Below are 21,384 nucleotides of genomic sequence, written 5' to 3' on the forward strand. Positions count from 1 at the left end.
CGTCTATGCCTAGTGCACAGCGAAATGTCTCCATCCACTGTTTCTTCAGCCTCACTTTTGATCCTTCCAGAGACACAAATGCTGTACAGTCAAACTCTTTCATTTCCTCAAATCCACACACAAGAAGTGTATTATCCAGAAATACATGGAGAGAGCTAGAGACTACAGTCATGAGAACAAGAGAAAAAGATAGACAGATGCACAGAAGCTGGATGTCACCAACTTGTTGATGAGGTAGCAAAGAAATACTGGTTGGAAAATGAGTGGTAGTTGAATGAATTTCCCGTGTTCATGCACCTCCTTTTTTCAACAATGGAGAAACACATTTCACTGTTTTTTGTTTTTTTGGCAGAGACAGTACATTCAATCTCACTGATTCTAATTTTGTGAATTTCAATCATCATTACAAAATATTTGCTGTCTTAAAATTGTGCATACTTTCACAGATTTTTAAAAATATTTTTTATTAAATTTTGCAAATTTCTTGAGATTTTTCAGTTTTAGTAGGAAACATTTGAAAAAGCAAAAGCAATCACATTTAGCCACTTCTGTCTGAGAGCCTGGGGAGGTTTATTGGTTTTAAAAAGAGCTTGCTTGCAGCTCTGGCTGTAAAACAAAGAAGCTGCAACAGTGCTTGTTACAGCCGAGCACCCACTTCCTACTTTATTTATGTTTTGCAGAAAACTGTTCTCAGCTCAGCTTCCCTATCTTGCATGCTACTTTAGCAACAGACCAATTAGTCTAGGTTTCCCACTTATCTTATTTTAGAGTTGCCCAAAATAAACAACTATGTTCATAGCATTATTGAAACTGGAATCTTCTTAATAAGTATCACACTGCTATAATGTATGCTACTGTGATAGAGGCACAAAGACGCTAATTATTGCAGACACTGGGAATGCCTACTAAAGTGAAGTTTACAAAAAGTTTTAGTTATGGCCACCTGTTTTTGCATGCTCATGACTTTTCAAAAAAATTTCTTTCTGTGCAGAAATTTTACATGTGAGGGCCTTGATCCTGCATTGAGAACTGTGTAGCACAATCCCTCCCCTCCCTTCTTCTTTGACACACTGTTCTCCCCCATATCCCTCCCCACCCTGCACAACCCCTGATGCAACTCCTCCCTACCTCCCGCCTTTTACTCCAGTTAGGTGATGGAGCTGCCTCTGCCTGCTTTGTAGCAAGAGAAATTGCCCCTATCTCAGGGAATTCTCCAATACAAATCTCCAGCTGCTCTAAGTTGACTTTGTGCCGTGTAAGGGTCGCAAAAGAAACATGGCAAACTGGAGAATCTGGCCCTCAGTTTTTAAGCAGAACTTCACACTGGTGACACAATCTAACGCACAGTTATTAAAATATTTGGCTCCTACTTAATGCCTTAATTTTCAAAACACTGTACAAACATTTATTAATCCCCATTCCTGTTTTTGAACTGTGGTAACAGAGACACAGAGTGTTTAAGGGCAATGTGCTCAAACTTAAGTATTTAAGTTCAGCACCTAAATCCATAATTAGAGCCTGAGATCCTTAAGAAAATAAAAACAAAACCCAACCATCTTCAGCACATGTGTAAGTTTACTAACCCAAGTAAACCTACAGACTTCAATGGGACTATTCTGGTGAATAAAGTTATTCAATGTGTGTTTACAGGACCAAGCCCTTTGGCATCTAAATAAGCAGCTAGATATTAAGAAGTGTTAAAGATATGCAGCACTCACTGATGACAGTGAAGTTGCTTCAAATTTACACTGATGCAACTGAGAGCAGAAATCTGGCCCCTTCTATGGAGGTATCAGAGATTTAATTAATGCCAAACTGTCAGACAAAACTCCCGATTGTTTGAAAGAAATCCTTAATAACTGATATTGAAGTATTTACAAATATTAGCCAATTACTTTTCATGCTATAAAGGTTTATGTCTATCATTTTTGCCAACAAAAATAATCCTAATTAAAATTATTCAGACATAGAATATGTATATTCTAATAAGATGCTGATAATTTAAAATAAATCATTAATAAACCATTGATTCAGTTCAGAAAGGGCAGGGAAAGGAAAAGGGGTGTGTGTGTGTGGGGGGGAAGATGTATTAGAAAGGGCACAAATTCATCTAAACATGACAATTTGGTGTCTCCTGTTTCCCAAATCAGCAAATTGGAGGCGCTTTGGATGAAACACCCATCATTCAATTTTTAAAACATTCAGATCTTTTTATACGGCATGTAATAGTAACAACCGTTTATAGAAGACAAGAGGTATTTTAATTAAAAATTAATTATAGGGTTATATCCATTTGTGAGCTATGCAAAGCTTCACTCAGACAAGTAGTCCCACACGAAACACAGCTTTGCATTCAAATGGTGCTTCTTTGCATATTTTCCATTCAAGAGCAGCACACAAGGTGCATCATTGTTCCAAAAAGTGTCACTTTACAGTATGTAGGTTTGGTCAAAAACTAGAAATAGTTACAAATTTTCAACTTACAAAAATAATATTGTAGAATAGAACCTTTTCTAATTTTATTTTATTTTGGCTGCTGTTACATTTATTTAGTAATTAAGACCAGGGATTTCAAAAGTGACTAGTGATTTTTCATGTTGAAATTTTTAAGTGCCCAATGTGCAATACCTTAAAGGGTCCTGATTATCCGAGTGTGGGTTCTCAGCACATTTTGAAAATCAGGCCCTTTTAAGGTAACCCCCATGGGAGCCTGGTCTGCATAACTGAGGACAGAAACTATCCCCAATTGATTTTCTGTTTATTATTTCCATGTAAATGTACATTCCCCAGAATATGCCAGAAGAATGTATGCACTGAGCTTTTATTTATATTTGGAACTGCTTTTCTGTGGTAATTTTTTGCTGGGGTTTTTGTATTTTATGCCCTTGAGCTGGACAGTCAATACAAATAAAATAATGAGCATTATTTGTCTGGCAAACTGTGGGCACACGTATGGCCCAGTGTAAATAAGAAATAATAATAGTAACACTGAATATCTGGAGACTCTCAGAAGAAATCATGGACACATGGACAGCAATCAGGGCTACCCCTGCGGCTCTGACCTGACCCTTCCAGGAGGGCAAGAGAGCATCTGGGCCCCCTACTAATAAAGACTGAGAATGGTAATCTATCGCCCACCCTAGAACATACAGTAGGACAACCAGTACTAAAGCAACCGTCGCTCGACGCTAGAGACCTTGCAAACTACTGTCTGAATTTGACAGTTGAGCAGTTTGCAAAAAACAGTCTCTGCCACCACCTGTGAGTGGCCAGTGTAACGGACCCCCTGAGTCAGGCTTCAGGACAGAGAATGGCACAAAGTCAGCATTTCTTGCCCTGGCGGAAGACCTCCTCATGACCATAGACAAGAGATGTACATCCAGACCTCTCCTCCAGGACCTCTCTGTGGCATTTGATACCACTGATCAGCAATACTCCTGTTGCAGGGATGAACAGAAATGCCCAGAAATGCTCAGTTCCTTCCTCTGAGGGTACTTATGGGCAAGTGTTCCTCCACCTCCAGAGACCGCACCAACTCACTCCCACGACCTGATCCTCTCCCCCACATTATTCAACATCTATATGGAGCCACTGAGAGAGCTGGCGAGACAACACAGGCTGAAGTGCCAGCAGTACGCAGTCCACTCCCAGCTTTATAAATGTAAACCATTTTGTCATCCTGCTTTCCTGGCTTCTCATTGCTTAGCTGACAACAGACCAGCAGGAAGATAAGCAGGCCTAAACTAAACCCAGGCAAGACTGAGACAATGCTGGTAGGAAGAGATATATGTTAAGCAATTGCCTTTTCTATGAAGGATATCTGCTCTCAAATTGCTGAGTTGCTCAGCAGCCTTTGGGTCCTTTTTCACTCCTTGATGCTATTGGATGGCCAAATAGTTATGACAGCAAAACACTTTCACTTACATTTGCAACTCGCCAGAGGTTTGCACCTCAACTTATTTAACACCGAGCAGGCCACGCTGATGCATTCACAATCTCCAGGGTTAGTCACAGTTTCATGTCTAAGAATGAAACTAGACAGCCTGAAAAAGCTTCAATTTCTACAAAATGCAGTAATCTGTCCATTCAGCAGTATGGATCACAGTGAATCTATCATCTGAGTGCTCCAGTCTTTGTACTGGCTCCCCAGTGAATTCTGAGTCCAGTGCAAGGTCTCTGTCTTGATATTTAAAGACCTCCATGGGATTGCTTGGAAATACCTGAAGGATCACATCTCCCCCTTGTGCATGACTGCCTGTTGTATTTGGATTAAGGATTATTCCACTGGAACAATGGATTGATCAATCATTGGGGAGGCTTGTGACTGTGGGAGACAGAGCTTTCACAGGAAATGGATATATGCTGTGGAACAAACTCTTGCAAGAGACAGGAATGACCATGGACTTTATTACTTTTAGAACTAAATGCAAAACTCATTTCTTCAATTTAGTTTTCCTTCAACAAGTTCTTCACACATGCATGCAGACACCTGCACACTCCAAAAGCCACTCATTCACTCTGATACAGCCACCCCCCAACCAAAATTAACAAAAGCCATAAACTAATCAAGCTGGTTCTCCTACAGAGAAAAGAAAAGAATACAATTATTTGTATTGTTAATACTCAGGGATACTCAGGAAATGCAGTGAGTCAGGCCACAAAAGCACATAGAGAGATAAATAGGTGAACAACCAGATAGATGCGTAAGAATCAGACCCACACCATAACAGAGGATGTTCAAGTAGAAAGGACATTTTTCTTTATTGGAAAAGTTGCCAAGAAAGAATTCAAAATTAACCTGAACCCAAAAGGAGCTGCAAGTGCTCACCAGCTCTAAACAAATCACTTACTTAGGTACCTAACTTTCTTCTTTTTATGTGGTATCTCCATTACTGGAGATTTGCAACCTAGGCAGCCCATTCCGTATGATCCACTGCTAAGCTGTTTTCAGAGGAATAGCCCTTTTCATCAACCCGAAGCCTAGATAAGATCTTTTTTTGGCCTCATGTTCTTCAGCCATCAACTTTTCCTTTCAGTGCCTGTAAATATGCTTACAATTGCCAATTGAACCCCTTAAAATGTGCCTTGCAAATTGAAACTTTCCTTTCTTAAGATCTAGGACTAGCATTTGCTGAGTTGCAGTCATCTCCAATACTTTTTAATTGGGTACGCAGTCTGTCCATGATATGTTCAGAATTCGTCTATACCACCATATTTTGAAGGATTGTAATTTCTTTATTATGCATTGTTTGAATGTCCGTTTTTCACAGCTGTAATTTAACACAGGCCAAATGTAAGTTTTTAAAAGTCAGAATTTAGTTTTCAGACTTATGTCTCTTCTCATCAGATGTTTATTCTTCCAGAATGTCTCTTTGCTCTTGCTGTTCTGCTGCTGACTTTGGTGTCCGATCTTCCATTTTCTGTAATGATGCTTCCTAAGTAGCAATAATTTCTCACTTGGTGTACGGCTGTGTCATACACTGGAATTCTCCTAACTTTAGGCATCAAAATATGAACATGCTGTCCCTAGTGTTATATAGTAATTTCATATATAAATTTTGTACATCTTGTGTAGGTTTTTATGTATGCAATAAATTGGATTGTTTATTAAATACTATTTTAAAAGTATAAAGTGTATAGAAATATAGCCCCCAGTTCTTCAAGGTGCTTCAGCAAATGTCAAACTTTAAGTGTAGTCACATTAACTTCAATTGGGGCCAAACTGTCTTATCTAATATAATAAACAGTAAGAAAAAGTTTTATTCATTACAGTGAAAACATGTATGCATTGTCTATATGAATAAATTGAATATCTTCTACCTACTGGCTCTATATTGGGGTTGTGCACTCCTTTGGGGCTTGAGATAATATTAGCCACTGTATGCTAAATTTTCACAATTTTGTGTGTGTTTGTATGCGCAAAGAGTGCAGGCCCAACATTTGTGAACACAGAATTAGAGGCGTGTTTGAAGCCAGCTGAAAATTAGGTCATTACAGTACAGTACACATATTGGTATAATTGTACTAATAACCAAAGTCTTGCTTAAGAAAAGTTTTGTGTCTGTGGTATTTTTCCATTGCTGGAGAAAGAAGAAGAAATATTGCTGTCATAGGCACACGGTCTGATGTGAGATTTTGGGTTTCACATCACAGGCTATTGCTTTAACTGGTTACAAAATAGATTTTCAGAAAAAGATGTACTTAGAGTTTAAAAACTGAGCACGCTCAATTCTTCTCACGCTCTATCAACTGGCTTAAAATTGTGTTAATATTAATGGCGTTCATATTATTTTCTTGTGGAAGGGCACCAATAATGCAGTAGTTTATGACACTGGTGGCAGATTTAGATTTTGAACATAACTTGGGTAGCTGTGGGATGAGCGTTATTTCCCATGGGCCCAGGCCAAAAGATTCCAGGAAATAATAAGTACAGTTTTAAAACTGAAAGAAAAAACATGCCTTTTGATAAGCCCTTGGTTTTACTGTAGTTTTCTCTCTAATACAGTGTCCTCTTATCTCCCTTTTGTGAATCCTTACTGGCCTTTCAGAATTAAATCATATGGTCCTTATAATTTCATTATTTCCCCTTTCTGACTAGTGTTTTCAATACTGTCCCTAATGTAAATGTAATCCAATCCCAACCCCACCATCTGTGCTGATCTACTCAAAGCCAGCACAGGCTCCATTTGTTAGTATACATATGGGCTGATTCAGCAAAACTCACGCTAAACTCCATCATACAAGTCCAGCCCTACTCAGCAAAATACTTAAGCATGGGCTTAACTTTAATTTGCTATAACATTAATAGAAAACAAACACCAAAGAGGCACTAACACAACTGAAACAAACACAGGTGAAGTAAATTCATTTCAAAATTCAAATAGGTACTTGTAGTATTTTTATTTTATAATATTTGTTCAGCTCTGCTGAACAGCACTGACAGCTATATTTACACTATTTATAAGAACATAAGAACATAAGAAAGGCCGTACTGGGTCAGACCAAAGGTCCATCTAGCCCAGTATCTGTCTACCGACAGTGGCCAATGCCAGGTGCCCCAGAGGGAGTGAACCTAACAGGCAATGATCATGTGATCTCTCTCCTGCCATCCATCTCCATCCTCTGACGAACAGAGGCTAGGGACACCATTCTTACCCATCCTGGCTAATAGCCATTTATGGACTTAGCCACCATGAATTTATCCAGTCCCCTTTTAAACATTGTTATAGTCCTAGCCTTCACAACCTCCTCAGGTAAGGAGTTCTACAAGTTGACTGTGCGCTGCGTGAAGAAGAACTTCCTTTTATTTGTTTTAAACCTGCTGCCTATTAATTTCATTTGGTGACCCCTAGTTCTTGTATTATGGGAATAAGTAAATAACTTTTCCTTATCCACTTTCTCAACATCACTCATGATTTTATATACCTCTATCATGTCCCTCCTTAGTCTTCTCTTTTCCAAACTGAAGAGTCCTAGCCTCTTTAATCTTTCCTCATATGGGACCCTCTCTAAACCCTTAATCATTTTAGTTGCTCTTTTCTGAACCTTTTCTAGTGCTAGAATATCTTTTTTGAGGTGAGGAGACCACATCTGTACACAGTATTCGAGATGTGGGCGTACCATGGATTTATATAAGGGCAATAATATATTCTCAGTCTTATTCTCTATCCCCTTTTTAATGATTCCTAACATCCTGTTTGCTTTTTTGACCGCCTCTGCACACTGCGTGGACATCTTTAGAGAACTATCCACGATGACGCCAAGATCTTTTTCCTGACTCGTTGTAGCTAAATTAGCCCCCATCATGTTGTATGTATAGTTGGGGTTATTTTTTCCAATATGCATTACTTTACATTTATCCACATTAAATTTCATTTGCCATTTTGCTGCCCAATCACTTAGTTTTGTGAGATCTTTTTGAAGTTCTTCACAATCTGCTTTGGTCCTGGGTCTAATCCTGAAGTCCTAACTCAGGAAAAATTCAAATTGATTTAATGTAAGTTTCCGTAACCAGGACTGCAGGACTGAGGCCTAAAACCTACACATAAATTGTAACCTCATATCTCAATAATATTGTAATAACTTAGGACTCATTTTTATAACCCATATCTTGGGCTTTGTTTCTCAACGACCAACTCGTATGGAAGGGAAGGGTGTCCCTATATTTGATACTAAAGGAAGAACAAGAGTATGGAGATATTCCTGGGAAGATCCTCAGCTGGTGTGAATTGCCAATTGATGGAGTTACAATTCACACCAGTCGAGGACTCCCCTTCAGTATATTTTTATGGATAATTTTTCTCTCTCATCTTAAAAAAACATCCCCCCCCAAAAAAAATATTGCAGAGCACATAGCAAAGGACGTAATTGGTAGAGTGCATGTGTATAAATACAGATTTGCAACATTTTTGCATTGTAGCAATCTTTGTGGTATTTTTGCTTCCTCTTAAATATTTACAACAGTGGCATACAGTATCTTACACAACCTTCTGATGGGAAATACTGGAATTTCCTTTCTTCCAGTAGATATTCTTTCTGTGCAGTTAAGTCGTTTTAAAAATATATCAATCTCCTGTCTGTCTTCCTAATCGCCCTGTCTAATTGGGTGTTTTTATCTCAAAGCTGTAATGATTTTGCTTACTAAGCACTGCAGGACAGATCCTCAGCTGGTATAAATTGGAGTCACACTCCTGATTTCAGTGGAGTTTTGCCAGCTTACACAAGTGGAAGAGCTGGCTGTCCATGAATCTTTAAACATCTAGGCAATCTCCTTGATTGAAAAGGCAGCAGTCAGACAGAGCGGATACACAGGGTAAAAACCGGTGACCCACGAATTCCACAGCAAACCTCCTGTTTACTTCAGGGGGCCAGGATTTCATCAGTAATATTAAGCAAAGACACACTCTGTCCTCTCTCATGGAGACTTTCTTCCTTAATCTAAAATAAAAAAAATCTCTCAGACTGAAAGCATATGGCTGCTCTCTTAACTATGTGATCTATCATCACCGTGAATTGAGTTCCTACTCTGGAATGAAGCAGAAAGCAGAAAGGATTTGGAAAAAGTAGTAGTTTAGTTGGTCCGCAACACAAATATTTGGCTTATGAAAGTTGCCCGGAGCACTTACGCTGCAATTGTGGAAGAAGTCAACACTATCTCTAACAAACCTTGAAACAGACATTATATTGATCCGGTTCTGTCAAACACCAATTTGGGACCAGATCCTCAGATGGTGTAAGTTAGTGTAGCTCCACTGAATTCAACAGAGCTAACAACAATTTACATCAGCTGTGAATCTGGCTCTAACTTGAATGAATCTAAATGTACTTGTGTGACCACGATAGTTCTGATATCAGAGATGCCCCTAACTAGTACTGCCAGGATTTCATTCTCCAACAAATTTATCCCGAGACACAGGCCTCATCACTTTAATATTTCCATTTTAAGCACCAGGTACATTAACGTTGTTGTGCTTTTATGTGGCAATATAATCATGGTTAGAGAGGTTTGGAACTAAAAAGTTATGAGTTTGAGACCCTTCACCCAAATTCCAACTCAGGCAATCATAAATTGATGATTTCAGGCACCTCAAGATGACCAATCTCCTCCTCCAATAATACTGTATATACTGTATATAATATAATACATATATACTGTATATAATACTCCAAGTAATACTGAAAACTTTATATGGACAGATTTTCTCAGAAAGTAACTAAGTGATGGCATAGCTGTGAGAAAAAGTCCACCCCTTTCTATTCTAATTGCTTAAGGAACTACAGCTTTCCATTGCACCAGATACACTGTATCCCATCGCACACTTTACATTATGATGGTTTTCATGGTAATTTTATAACATGACTTTGAAATGAATCATCTTTTGCCAGGAGCTTTAAAATCTGATTCTCCTGGTCCTTAGAGATATACAATGTTATAGTCCAATACACATTTGAAAGCAGAAGCCTTTGGGCTCTTTCATTCACTAACATAGCTCACAACTTGCTTTCCACTAGGAGTCACACATAATAACGAAGGGACAAATTCTTCTTTCAGTTAAACCACTGTAAATCAAAAGTAACTCAGCTGATTGAAGTAACAGCAGTACATACATAGTCATGTGGACAAATATTAGATTTATTAGTACATCTGTGAGGCAAAAATTTCAGCTCAAATCTTAATTTTCACTTCCACGCTTTAGATTTATGGATAATAAATAAATAAATACATAAATAATGATGATGATGATGTACATAAAATCATGGAATCTAAAGATGGAAAAGACCTTCAGATCACTTAGGTCAAATTCCTGCCAGTGTTAACTGGCCCAATCAGTCATGTATATTTCATGAATATTTTAAAATTTATGGCAGGATATTTTATCTATCTGAAATGACAAGGTAACCAAGATTGAGGCAGTCTGTAACACTTGTTGCTACAGCACTGTTGGTCTGAGAACTCTTTCAGCCAAGACTTTGTGGCATGTTGCATGACAGATGTGGTCTCTTCCATTAGATACTAAAAACAAAACTATGGTGCAGCTTAGTCTCTGGTACAATGCATGGGTTTTGTTTTTGTTTTTTTGTTTTTTTGAGCTTGAATTGTTTTAGAAACTGATATTTCTGTCTCAAGTTAAACTTCTTTTTCTTACCATATATTTTTGTTATACTTATACCTATGCTGGTATATATATATATCTTTTCCCATTCTAGCAGTGAGGTAACAAACAAAAACCTACCAACCAAGCAAACAAACCCTCCCTGCAGTAATCCCTTAGGTCCTGATCCTGCAAACATACATGCACATGAATAAGTTTATACCATTGCATAGTTCCATTGAATTCAGTTCATGAAATTGATTCACATTTTCATAATTACCTGATCATTATCTGAATACTCACAAATAATGAATCACTTGAAGAAGAACAGGGCACCTAACTTGGTGCTTCTATGTATAAAAATATTCACAAATCAGCTTTTAAGACGTTTGACCAACTCTAGTATGTTCTATTTTTTTAAACAAAGTTGCTATTTTAATAGTGACCTATTTTAAATTCACTAAAATGAAAAAAAAAACCTTACAACTTTGCAAGTCACTGTTTTGTCTTGCACATCAATCAGAACTGCATTCCCTTTGCTCCAATGTACTGCGCATCAGACAGTTAAGATTGTCATATTATTTGATTATCTTATTTGATTGTTAATTATTTAATCTGCCAATCTGTGATTTGGGCAAAGGACTTCACCTCTCTGTGCCTTCCTCCCCTCCCCTTTCCACTCTTTGTCGTATCCATTTAGGGTTTGTCCACACAGTAGCTGAGGGGTGTAATTCCGAGCTTGGGTAGATGTACACATGCTAGCACTGCTAAAGCTAGCATGTTAAAAAAAACAATGTGCCATGACAGCATGGGTGGTGACAGTATGTGCTAGCCCCCCGACTGTGCACCCAGGGAGTCAGGGGGGACTGTTCTTGGGCGACTAGCCTGAGCTGCCACAGCCACACTGCTATTTTCATTATGTTAGCTCAAGCAGAGATAACATGTCTGTCGACCCGAGCTGGGAATCTCACCTCCCAGTTGATGTGTAGACATACCCTTAGACCGTAAGTTCTTCAGGGCAGGGACTGTCTCTTGCTAATATTGCTGTCTCAATATTGACTGGGCCTATAACAAAAATATACATGATTATGATTATTGCTGCTTGTTCATTATTGATTCCCACCTGCAGTTAAATACAGTGATTACACCAACTTTTGTAACATTCCCTTTATCCCTCTTTTCTTCTCAGGTAATTTGCTTCAGAAAACGTCATCTCTGTGAAGTAATTTTTCTTTACATTAAAAGGAGAAATAGGAGAGGTACCTAAAATGCCCTCCCTCCCAACTGATTCATACCCATTGCCTTTCAGTTCTGCAACTAACGTTTAAAAGCACAAATGCTCTTCATTCACAGGGTAGAGAAAAGGAAGGTCTTTGAGGTATTTAGGATCTTATCCTGCAACTGAATTCACGTGGGTGGACATCTCTACCCGCATGAAGCCACAGGTGCAGGACTTCCTCTATGAAATCAATTGCAGGGTTGAAGACTTAGGCTGTCAATTGTTTGGGGGAAAGGACCGTGTTTTTACTTGTTTTTGTGAAGTCCTTGTATACTTTTGGACACTCACTAATAATTATTGTTATTATTATTATCATCTGAATATGGAAAGCCAATAGAGTGCCTATGATTTAGGACTGAACTGATAATAGACTGCACTGTATTTCACTCTAAGTGGGAATGGCATTAGTGGATAATACCACAGTGGTTTGCCAGCAAGTTTGCTTGTTCTCTGTTTACTCAGCACCCAGAATCACAGAAGTAAACCCCAGAGCAAAAAGGTGCCAATGGGATGCAGAAAGTAAAAATGATGATACTGTTGCAAAGCTACTATCCCAAGCAGTCCAACAGACATGAATGATCTGTTTACTTGAAAACTAATTTTTCCAGGAGTTATTTTAATTTAAGCTACCTAAGAACTCACCCATCCATCCTCAAGTACAAGGTATGTTGAGCAACCTACAAGGATATTAGTGGTACCTATTGGAAGCCAATAATTTTGCTTCAACATAGTTTTATTACTATTATTATTACAGCATATTTGAGGCACTTGACAGGACTAGTACAATCACATGGGCTCTTCACCAAAGAGTCTACAAATGAAGTCCCTGATCATGCAAGCTGCTGTGCATGGCTGAACCTTTGCAGCCACGTGGAGCCAAGTGCAGGATCAAAGCTCAAATCATTTGTTAAACATTAGATTTCTAGCCCCTGTGATTGCAGAGGAAAGCTTGAAAACATGACCTGAGAGCACCCTAACAGCGCAGAAAACAGAGACAAATATGATGAACCTCCTATTTATTATTATTCTTTTTAAATCCCTTGATCTTTTTGTGGTCTGATTCCTAATTTTTTTGTTAACACTGGTTAGCAATTCTGCTGTTGTTTTTGATTTATCTCTGTGAGTGTGTTTCACAGTTTATAGTGTCACTAACTTAAAATGTGTTCGTTACACTGTCACACAGATGAACATTTAGCCCATGCAATGAATTAATGAAAACACTTAAAAAATACAGTTACACAGGAAAACCAGAATGTAGCTACTGATAAGACTGTGCACTTTAATTAGCCAAGCTTCAGTCACTAACTCAGTACTGAAGGAATTAATAGCTGGATATAATGTTGCACCCCTACTCCGTGTTCATAACATGGCTTTTATCATCAGTGTGACTCATCTCACCACTCTGAACTCTTTTCTCTACAGAATCTTCATCTGGGCATAACATTTTGTTTATGTCCATCCAGCAGTACGTAAAAACTAATAGCAAAACAAGCATGCAATACAGTGTTCTAAATATGAAAGTAACAAAGACAATGGGGCTTGTAGACTGTGTCTACAATGGGCCTTTTTGCACCAGCATAATTACATTGATGTAGCTGCACCAGTGCAAATCATTAGTTTAAAAGGGACTTACAAAAAAGTGGTTTAACCACCTCACACAGACCTTTACCTGTTTGCGAAATGAGTTAAAGTTTTCAGCCAAAGAATGCTGGAGAAATTCAAAGTATTATTGTAATTATTAATCTGTGTGACGTAACCCAAAAGCTCACTGTGCCAGTATTACTAACAAGCATTAAAAAAATCATAAGACAAGCTCAGAAAGATCAATGAGATTGAATTAAAATGTCATATTAAAAATAATGATAATAATTTTGGTGTTTTTTTATTTATCTTCCTAAGCCCTCAGAGTATACTTGGGTCAAGTTTTGCAGCTTTTCTCTTCAACCAGGAGGGAGGGAAACTTTCTTTTTTAAAAACGAAAACTGAGATTCTCCCTAATCACTTGACTCCAGGAGCTCTGGTTTAAATAGAAACACCAATTATTGCAAGGTTTGCAATAAATTGTGAGAGTTGACAACACTGAGATGCACTGGATTAGTTCAGAGAAACTGCTTACAGTCATTATATAGAAAGATACCTTAAACCAACAGTTTCAAACCTGGGTGACTTCCGTGGAAACTAAGGGTGTTCAACATGTTTGAAAATCTGACAACTTCTGCTTAGGGGATCTAATATGGATTTGGGAGCCTAACTTTTAGGTACTCATATTTTGAATGTTTGGCCTTAGTGGGTGACATATTTTCCAGAGTCTCAGAAAATCCAATCTGCAGCAATGGCAGGCACACCTGTTTCGGTATGCAAAACCAGCAACTGTATGAGAAAAAGAGCAACTTATATGCACTTTCCCAGGTGCTGCAACTGCACCAGTGAGAGGGAAGGGGTCTATCCATGCAGAGCTCCTTGCACAACCAGGGCCAACATTATTTATTTTGCACAAGCCAATGATTGCATGCACACAACTCTGTATTTCAGACAGTGACAGGCAGGTACTCACAAATACTGCAGGCACGTTTGCAGAGGCCCTATGTATAAAGCTGTCTCAGTATTTATGTATAGGTGATCACAAGCCTCGAAATTCAGATCGGTATTACAACTGCCACAAAGTTCAGAGGCTCTTGCTTCTTCATATAAAAGTGAGCCAGATCCTTAGCTGATGTAAATCAGCATAGCTCCATTGAAGCCAGTAGTGACACAATGATTTACACTAGCAGATGATCTAGCCCAGAAGCTGTTTGCGAAATTTGGATTCAGATCTGGATCTGAATTTCAAACAATTCCAAATTTAGAGGACACTCTAAATGAGGATTCTGAGGTTTTGCTTAAGGCCCATCTTTATAGATACATTTTAAAAAGGCGCTCTCAGATTCTCACATTGACCTTTAGTAACCACACAAACCTTTGGGCATTTAAAATGACAAACCACAGTGTATCGAATACATGTAGCTATTTAGCTACCGATCTCCACCAGGAAATTGCTTTGTGAAAAAGGACATTTTACATCAACGCCTCATTTTAAAGAAACAGAAAATAAACGCCTCATAGAAGAAATACTTGAAATATTTGATTCAAGTTATAACCACATCTAAGCAATTTTCAGAAACAAATACACCAATTAAAGAAGATGCCCCTTCTCCACTGGGTAATAGTTGGAAGAATCAAATGATTTTTATTTTGCAACTATTTTTCTCTTGCTTTCAGTAGGTTTTGTCCTGGGCAGGGGACAACACTTGCAAATGAAAGGCTTAAGTTGGATTGGCATGATGCACAGGCTTTACGCTATCCCTGAATATCGTGGGAAATTTCACCCTGAATGAATTAAGTAGTACATCAATAAATAAAGTAAGATAAAAAAGGACTCACTGTCTCTTGCACTATTTTTTCGGAATCTTTCCAGGTCCACAGTTGGGGGTCTGCTGGGCTTTTGGGGAGGCTGGCCCAATTTAAATAATGGAGGTAATGCTTTGCGCTTGGGAGTTGCAGAATTCTGGTCTCCCTCTTCTCTCTGGTGGAAGCTGCCCAATGGTCCTCCTGCAACAAGCTTGGCAGTTGGCGTGCGGAATTTAGAAGGAGTTGGACCAGAATCTTCCTGATTAATTTTACTGAGGAAAATATTCTTGGCGACCCCCGACCTATTATCTTCAGTCTTTTCCTCAACATTTTTTAGAACCTGTCCTGGGGTGCTCCGATTACCAATAGATTTCAGAGTCACAGTAGGAAAATGACCACCTGGGGAATCGGTTCCATTACTGCTATTTTCTGCTGTTTCCTTTGGTAATTTAAATGAATGTATTTTTGGTCTGGGGCCTAGAGATCCTGAAGATCCCTTAGTCAGAAAAGCATGTCTGTTGGAAATATCTTCGTGGTGGGAGACATCAGGATTTAGAGAAGGTTTTTGCCCAAGGGGTGGTTTAGAGAAAGGAGGCTTGGGGTCATTTTCTTGTGATGCAGCAATGAACTTTTCTTTAACCCCAGCTAGTTTGGGGAATGCTGGTTTTGGCTCACTCTCTTGTGCTGCAGAATTAAAATTCGGTTTAGGTCCTGGCGGCTTTATGTCATTCTCCTGGGCAGTAGAGCTAAGGAACTTGTTTACAGGAGGTTTTGGAAACACAGGCTTGGGTTCTTCTTTTGACAGTTCAGTGGCTTTAGGACCCAGATATTTAGTGACTCCAGCTTTTCCATCAGCTTCTCTGTTAGCTGCATTAACCGGAGACCCGAACTTGTGTGCCACAGGGTTATGTTTTAGATAGGGAGGTTTTGGATCCCTTTCTGGTTTATCTTCAATAGAAGGTTTTGCTCCAAATGACGGTTTAGGAGATGCAGACTTCTGAAAGGTACTGGGACCTGAAGGAGGACTGGCAAATTTCTCAAGTGCAGCTTTCCTTGCCTGTAGTCCTGAAGATGAAGGTTGTCCTGGGATTTTGAAGGGTTGATTGCTAACCGGAACGTCCTCTGATGGGTTGTTACCAGTGTTAAATTTCGCCATGAGGGACTTCACATCTGCCTTGCCATTCTACAACCAGAAAGAACAAAAAAAAAAAAAAAAGAAAGAAAGAAAGAGCAGCAAGTGAGAAGTCTTAGTTGCAATGTTCACATATACTGTACTTTAAAGGGTTTCCTGGTCTGAGGCTTGCAGCACTACTGATTGGTTGGGGAGATATTGTAACATATCTTCCTGTATGGCTAAAGAAGTTGAGTGTTTTGTTATATCTTTGCCGTGGTTAAACATTTTTTCAAAGTTTTCAGTTCAGACATTTCTTTTGCTGACTGGTTCTGTAGCTAGTGTGTTGTTACTGTAATTTCTGTTCTTCTTTTCTTTTTATTTGCAGCAACTGGAAGTGCCACATTATACATAAACCTCTCTTTAATTTTGTAAATAATATCGCTAAATAAAAATTAGGCTCATCAGTCAAATTAAGCTGGTTTGGGGCCCAGATAATATACATAGTGTTATTTTGCCAACTATTTTGTGTTAACTGGAACTCTCTGGGATTTTGTTTTTTCAGTTTTCCTTCCCCCTCCTTTTTTCTCCCCTCCCCTTCCTCTATTTTTTCTTTTCCATTTTGCCACTGAAAAAGGGGGGGAGGGCTGAGGTGGGGAGGAAACCGAGGGACAAAATGGGGGGGGAGGAGTTGAAATACTGTAAACCCAAAACTGGATTTTTTTTCTCCCACTTTCTTGGGAAAAAAATAGAAAGAAAAAGCAAAACAAACCCCCATGCACACCAAAAACATTTTGTTTTGGTGAACATTTCTGATTATTAAAAAGCCCAGGTTTTGTTTATTTATTTTATCAACTCTACTCAGCACCTTGCAGGATCAAGCCCCAAATGTGAACTGAGAGCAAATGCATGACACACATAGGCCATACTATACTGAAGGTTCTATGTAATTCTGGAAAAAGGGGAAGCAATGAGTGAACTGCCTTCCCTCACACCCCATCTCCTACCCCAGATCCTGGCATTGAGGGTAAGATTCAGTCTCTGAGAAGTCTATATCAAGGATACCCTTGGAAAGAATGGCTCTTGAGAGACTTCTCCTAAACATACTTGCTACAGCAAATATGGGGGTGTATGCTACCAGATGTGCAGATTATTTTAAATGGGAACTGTTTTGTCTGTGCATTTGGTTATCACCATTTATTAGCCTAAAAGTTAAAGTGCAGAGGGGGTGATGTGTGAGTTGTCTGCAAACAAAGGAATATCACTGCACAGTATAATACAGCATAACTTCCGTACCTAGGCAAAGGGCTGAACAAAACTCAGAATTTTAGAAGGAGATAGAAGAGTTATGCAGTTTGTTCTCTGACCCTCAATAATGCTGGGCAGAAGAGCAGTTTCCTTTAGAGTTCACACTGTGCTAGTTAGATTAATTCTGATAATAAATTAATTTACATGCACAACACACACTGAATCAGGGTTATCCACTGCTTTTGCCTACCGTGTTATTGCAATGAATTACATGAACTGTTTCTGAATCATTCTAGTTACGTATTTCTGGATTTAGTTTTTCTGCATTTCTCCCCCATCCTTTTAATGGCATCAAACATTTAGTCATTCCACACAGTATACTGTACTGTGCAGTCACTTCAATAATACAGAAAGTGAATTAATGTGGGTGTTGTTTAAGAATATAGATAGACAAACGTCAGCCTTAAAGCACCCCATTGTTATCTCTGTCCAGCTCTCTTGCTTATGCAGGAAAGGGAGGAAGTTCACATTCACTAGAGATACTATCAGATTTAAACTAACTACTACGGACATGCATGTGCACACATACACAAAAGCCTACCAGACTAAAAGCTTCAACGGGCACTGATTTGCTCAATGAGAAGAGAAAATTAATGTCAGAGCCACAAATAGAACTCAGGAGTTCTGGCTCCCAGGTCTCTGCCCTGACTACACGTTTTAATATTGCCCTATTTATGTCACAATATACATATTTTAAAAACTTTGCAATAGAATCCTAGCAATCAGAGATGTTCAAAACCTCTCCTTCAGTGTGTTTGAACCCTTCTGGAACATATTCCTTCCATCCACTGCTTAGTAGTTTGGTCAGTTCACACGTGTTCATTTAAATTGATCCCTATACTCATACTGTGTTAAATGACAGTAATGTGAAGCTCACAGATACGAGCCATTCACAGAATCTTACCATAGCTCTTACAGGTGTTGGAAATCTGGCTGCTAATAAAGAAGCTTTTCCTGTCGAAATCTGAGGTTTTGATGAAATAACATTTCTGGAGCATCTTTTATTAAAAAGACAAACCATATGGGAAAAAAAATCTAAATCCTACCAAACTGAGGCTGAGATGAATTGTTCAAATAAACTCCTTGTAAATCAAAGATAAGAACGTAAGAACGGCTGTACTGGGTCAGACCAATGGTCCATCTAGCTCAGTATTCTGTATTCGGACAATGGCCAATGCCAGGTGCTTCAGAGGGAAGATACAATACTTCTGCCTTCCATAGGACACCTTCAGTGGAAGGATGTTTTCAATGGAAGGATAACAGTATTTGCCATATTCCATCTGATTTAAATTATACAGATTATTTTTGTTTGCATTATTCATGGTAATTTGTTCTCCCATTAGTTGGGCGCAGTGCTTTGCTAATTCCCTTTGTGAGTCTTCTGGGTCTTTGCAATAGGCAGAACTTACTACATTTATATATGCTTTCAAAATGTAATAAATCATTTACCTAACAGAATCATAGGACTGGAAGGGACCTTGAGAGGTCATCTAGTCCAGTCCCATGCACTCATGGCAGGACTAAGTATTATCTAGACCATTTCTGACACGTGTTTGTCTAACCTGCTCTTAAAAGTTTCCAATGATGGAGATTCCACAACCTCCCTAGGCGATTTATTCCAGTGCTTAGCCACCCTAACAGTTAGGAAGTGTTTCCTAAAGTCCAACCTAAACCTCTCTTTCTGCAATTTAAGCCCATTGCTTCTTGTCCTAGCCTCAGAGGTTCAGAAGAACAATTTTTCTCCCTCCTTGTAACAACCTTTTATGTACTTGAAAACTATTATCATGTTCCCTCTCAGTCTTCTCTTTTCCAGACTAAACAAACCCATTTTTTTCAATCTTCTCTCATAGGTCATGTTTTCTAGACCTTTAATAATTTTTATTGCTCTTCTCTGTCCACATCTTTCCTGAAATGTGGCACCCAGAACTGGACACAATACTCCAGTTGAGGCCTAATCAGCGTGGAGTAGAGCAGAAGAATTACTTCTCGTGTCTTGCTTACAACACTGCTGCTAATACATCCCAGAACGATATTTGCTTTTTTTTGCAACAGTGTTACACTGTTGACTCATATTTAGCTTATGGTCCACTATGACCTCCAGATCCCTTTCCGCAGTACTTCTTTCTAGGCAGTCATTTCCCATTTTCTATGTGTGCAACTGAATGGTCCTTGATAAGGGGAGTACTTTGCGTTTGTCCTTATTTCATCCTATTTACTTCAGACCATTTCTCCAGTTTGTCCAGATAATTTTGAATTTTAATCCTATCCTCTAAAGCACTTGCAACCCCTCCCAGCTTGGTATTATCTGCAAACTTTATAAGTATACTCTCTATACCATTATCTAAATCATTGATGAAGATATTGAATAGAACCGGACCCAGAACTGATCCCTGTAGGACCCCACTTGTTATGCCCTTCCAGCATGACTGTGAACCACTGATAACTGGTCCCTGGGAATGGTTTTCCAACCAGTTTTGCACCCACCTTATAGTAACTCCATCTACCTTGCATTTCACTAGTTTGTTTATGAGAAGGTCATGTGAGACAGTATCAAAAGCTTTACTAAAGTCAAGATATACCACCTCTACCGCTTCCCCCCATCAAAGGCTTTTTATTCTGTCAAAGAAAGCTATCAGGTTGGTTTGACATGATATGTTCTTGACAAATCCATGCTGACTGTTACTTATCACCTTATTATCTTCTAGATGTTTGCAAATTGATTGCTTAATTATTTGCTTCATTTTCTTTCCAGGTACAGTTAACATAGTTAACATATGGCTACAGTAATATTTTCACTATGGGTTCATCCAAAGCCCATTGGAATCAGAGAGTCTTTTCATGGATTTCACTGAGCTTTTGATCAAATTCAACGTCTTCATTACCTCATGTATCATTTTTTTTCTCACAATTATCAAAGCTAAAAGAACCCAAACCAGCAAATCAGATTCAGTATCCAATACATCGAGAACAAATAAACGTAATAGAATAGTACATGTTTGCTCTGTGGGAAACCAGAGCTTTCCCTTTATATATGCATTAGAAAATTAGGTACTCAGCTGTGTCCTCATTCCAACTCTGAAACACAATGCCTGTCAATTGAAAAATGGAAGGGAATATCCTGAAAGCCTTTCAATAATTTAGCTAAATACTCTATGGGCCTGTGAAGTGCTGAGCTCCTCCCCTAAGGTGTGGAGTGCCCCTGCCTCCTGCTGAATTCATTAGAGGTTGGGGGAATTCGGCACCTTGCATAATTGGTCCTTCCATCTGTAAACTCTACCCTGGAGTTCCATTGTGCTTTGAACAGACAACCACTCTTACCCTCTTCATACATGAATACAAGCTCTTCAAAGAGAAAAGAGTGGTGACTGAGCATATGCAGCAAGAAGGCACAATTAGCCATGTGTCCTTTCTTACTTGCTTTTAGTAGTCAGGGTAACAGAACAAGAATCTTTTCCTTTTTGATTTTTTATTGTGATTTCAAATTGTGGAGGCCTTGCTTGTTATTCCTACTTGGGCTGTCAAGCGATTAAAAAAATTAATCACGATTAATCACGCGATTAATCGTGCTGTTAAACAACAATAGAATACCCTTTATTTTAAATATTTTTGGATGTTTACTACATTTTCAAATATATTAGTTTCAATTACAACACAGAATACAAAGTGTACAGTGCTCACTTTATATTTATTTTTTATTACAAATATTT

The 21,384-nt window shown here is 38.7% G+C and overlaps 1 protein-coding gene across 1 annotated transcript in view; it reads right to left on the minus strand.

Moving 5' to 3' along the window:
• Positions 1-16,459, minus strand: part of FYB1 (FYN binding protein 1) — a 66,136-nt gene extending 49,677 nt beyond the window's left edge. The window contains exon 1 of the mRNA XM_065406209.1: positions 15,292-16,459. Coding sequence (XP_065262281.1) covers positions 15,292-16,414 — 1,123 coding nt within the window. The 5' untranslated portion in view covers positions 16,415-16,459. The remainder of the gene's footprint in view (positions 1-15,291) is intronic.
• Between the last annotated feature and the right edge of the window lie 4,925 nt (positions 16,460-21,384).

The sequence above is a fragment of the Emys orbicularis genome, chromosome 6, assembly GCF_028017835.1.
Source record: "Emys orbicularis isolate rEmyOrb1 chromosome 6, rEmyOrb1.hap1, whole genome shotgun sequence".
NCBI lineage: Eukaryota > Metazoa > Chordata > Testudines > Emydidae > Emys > Emys orbicularis.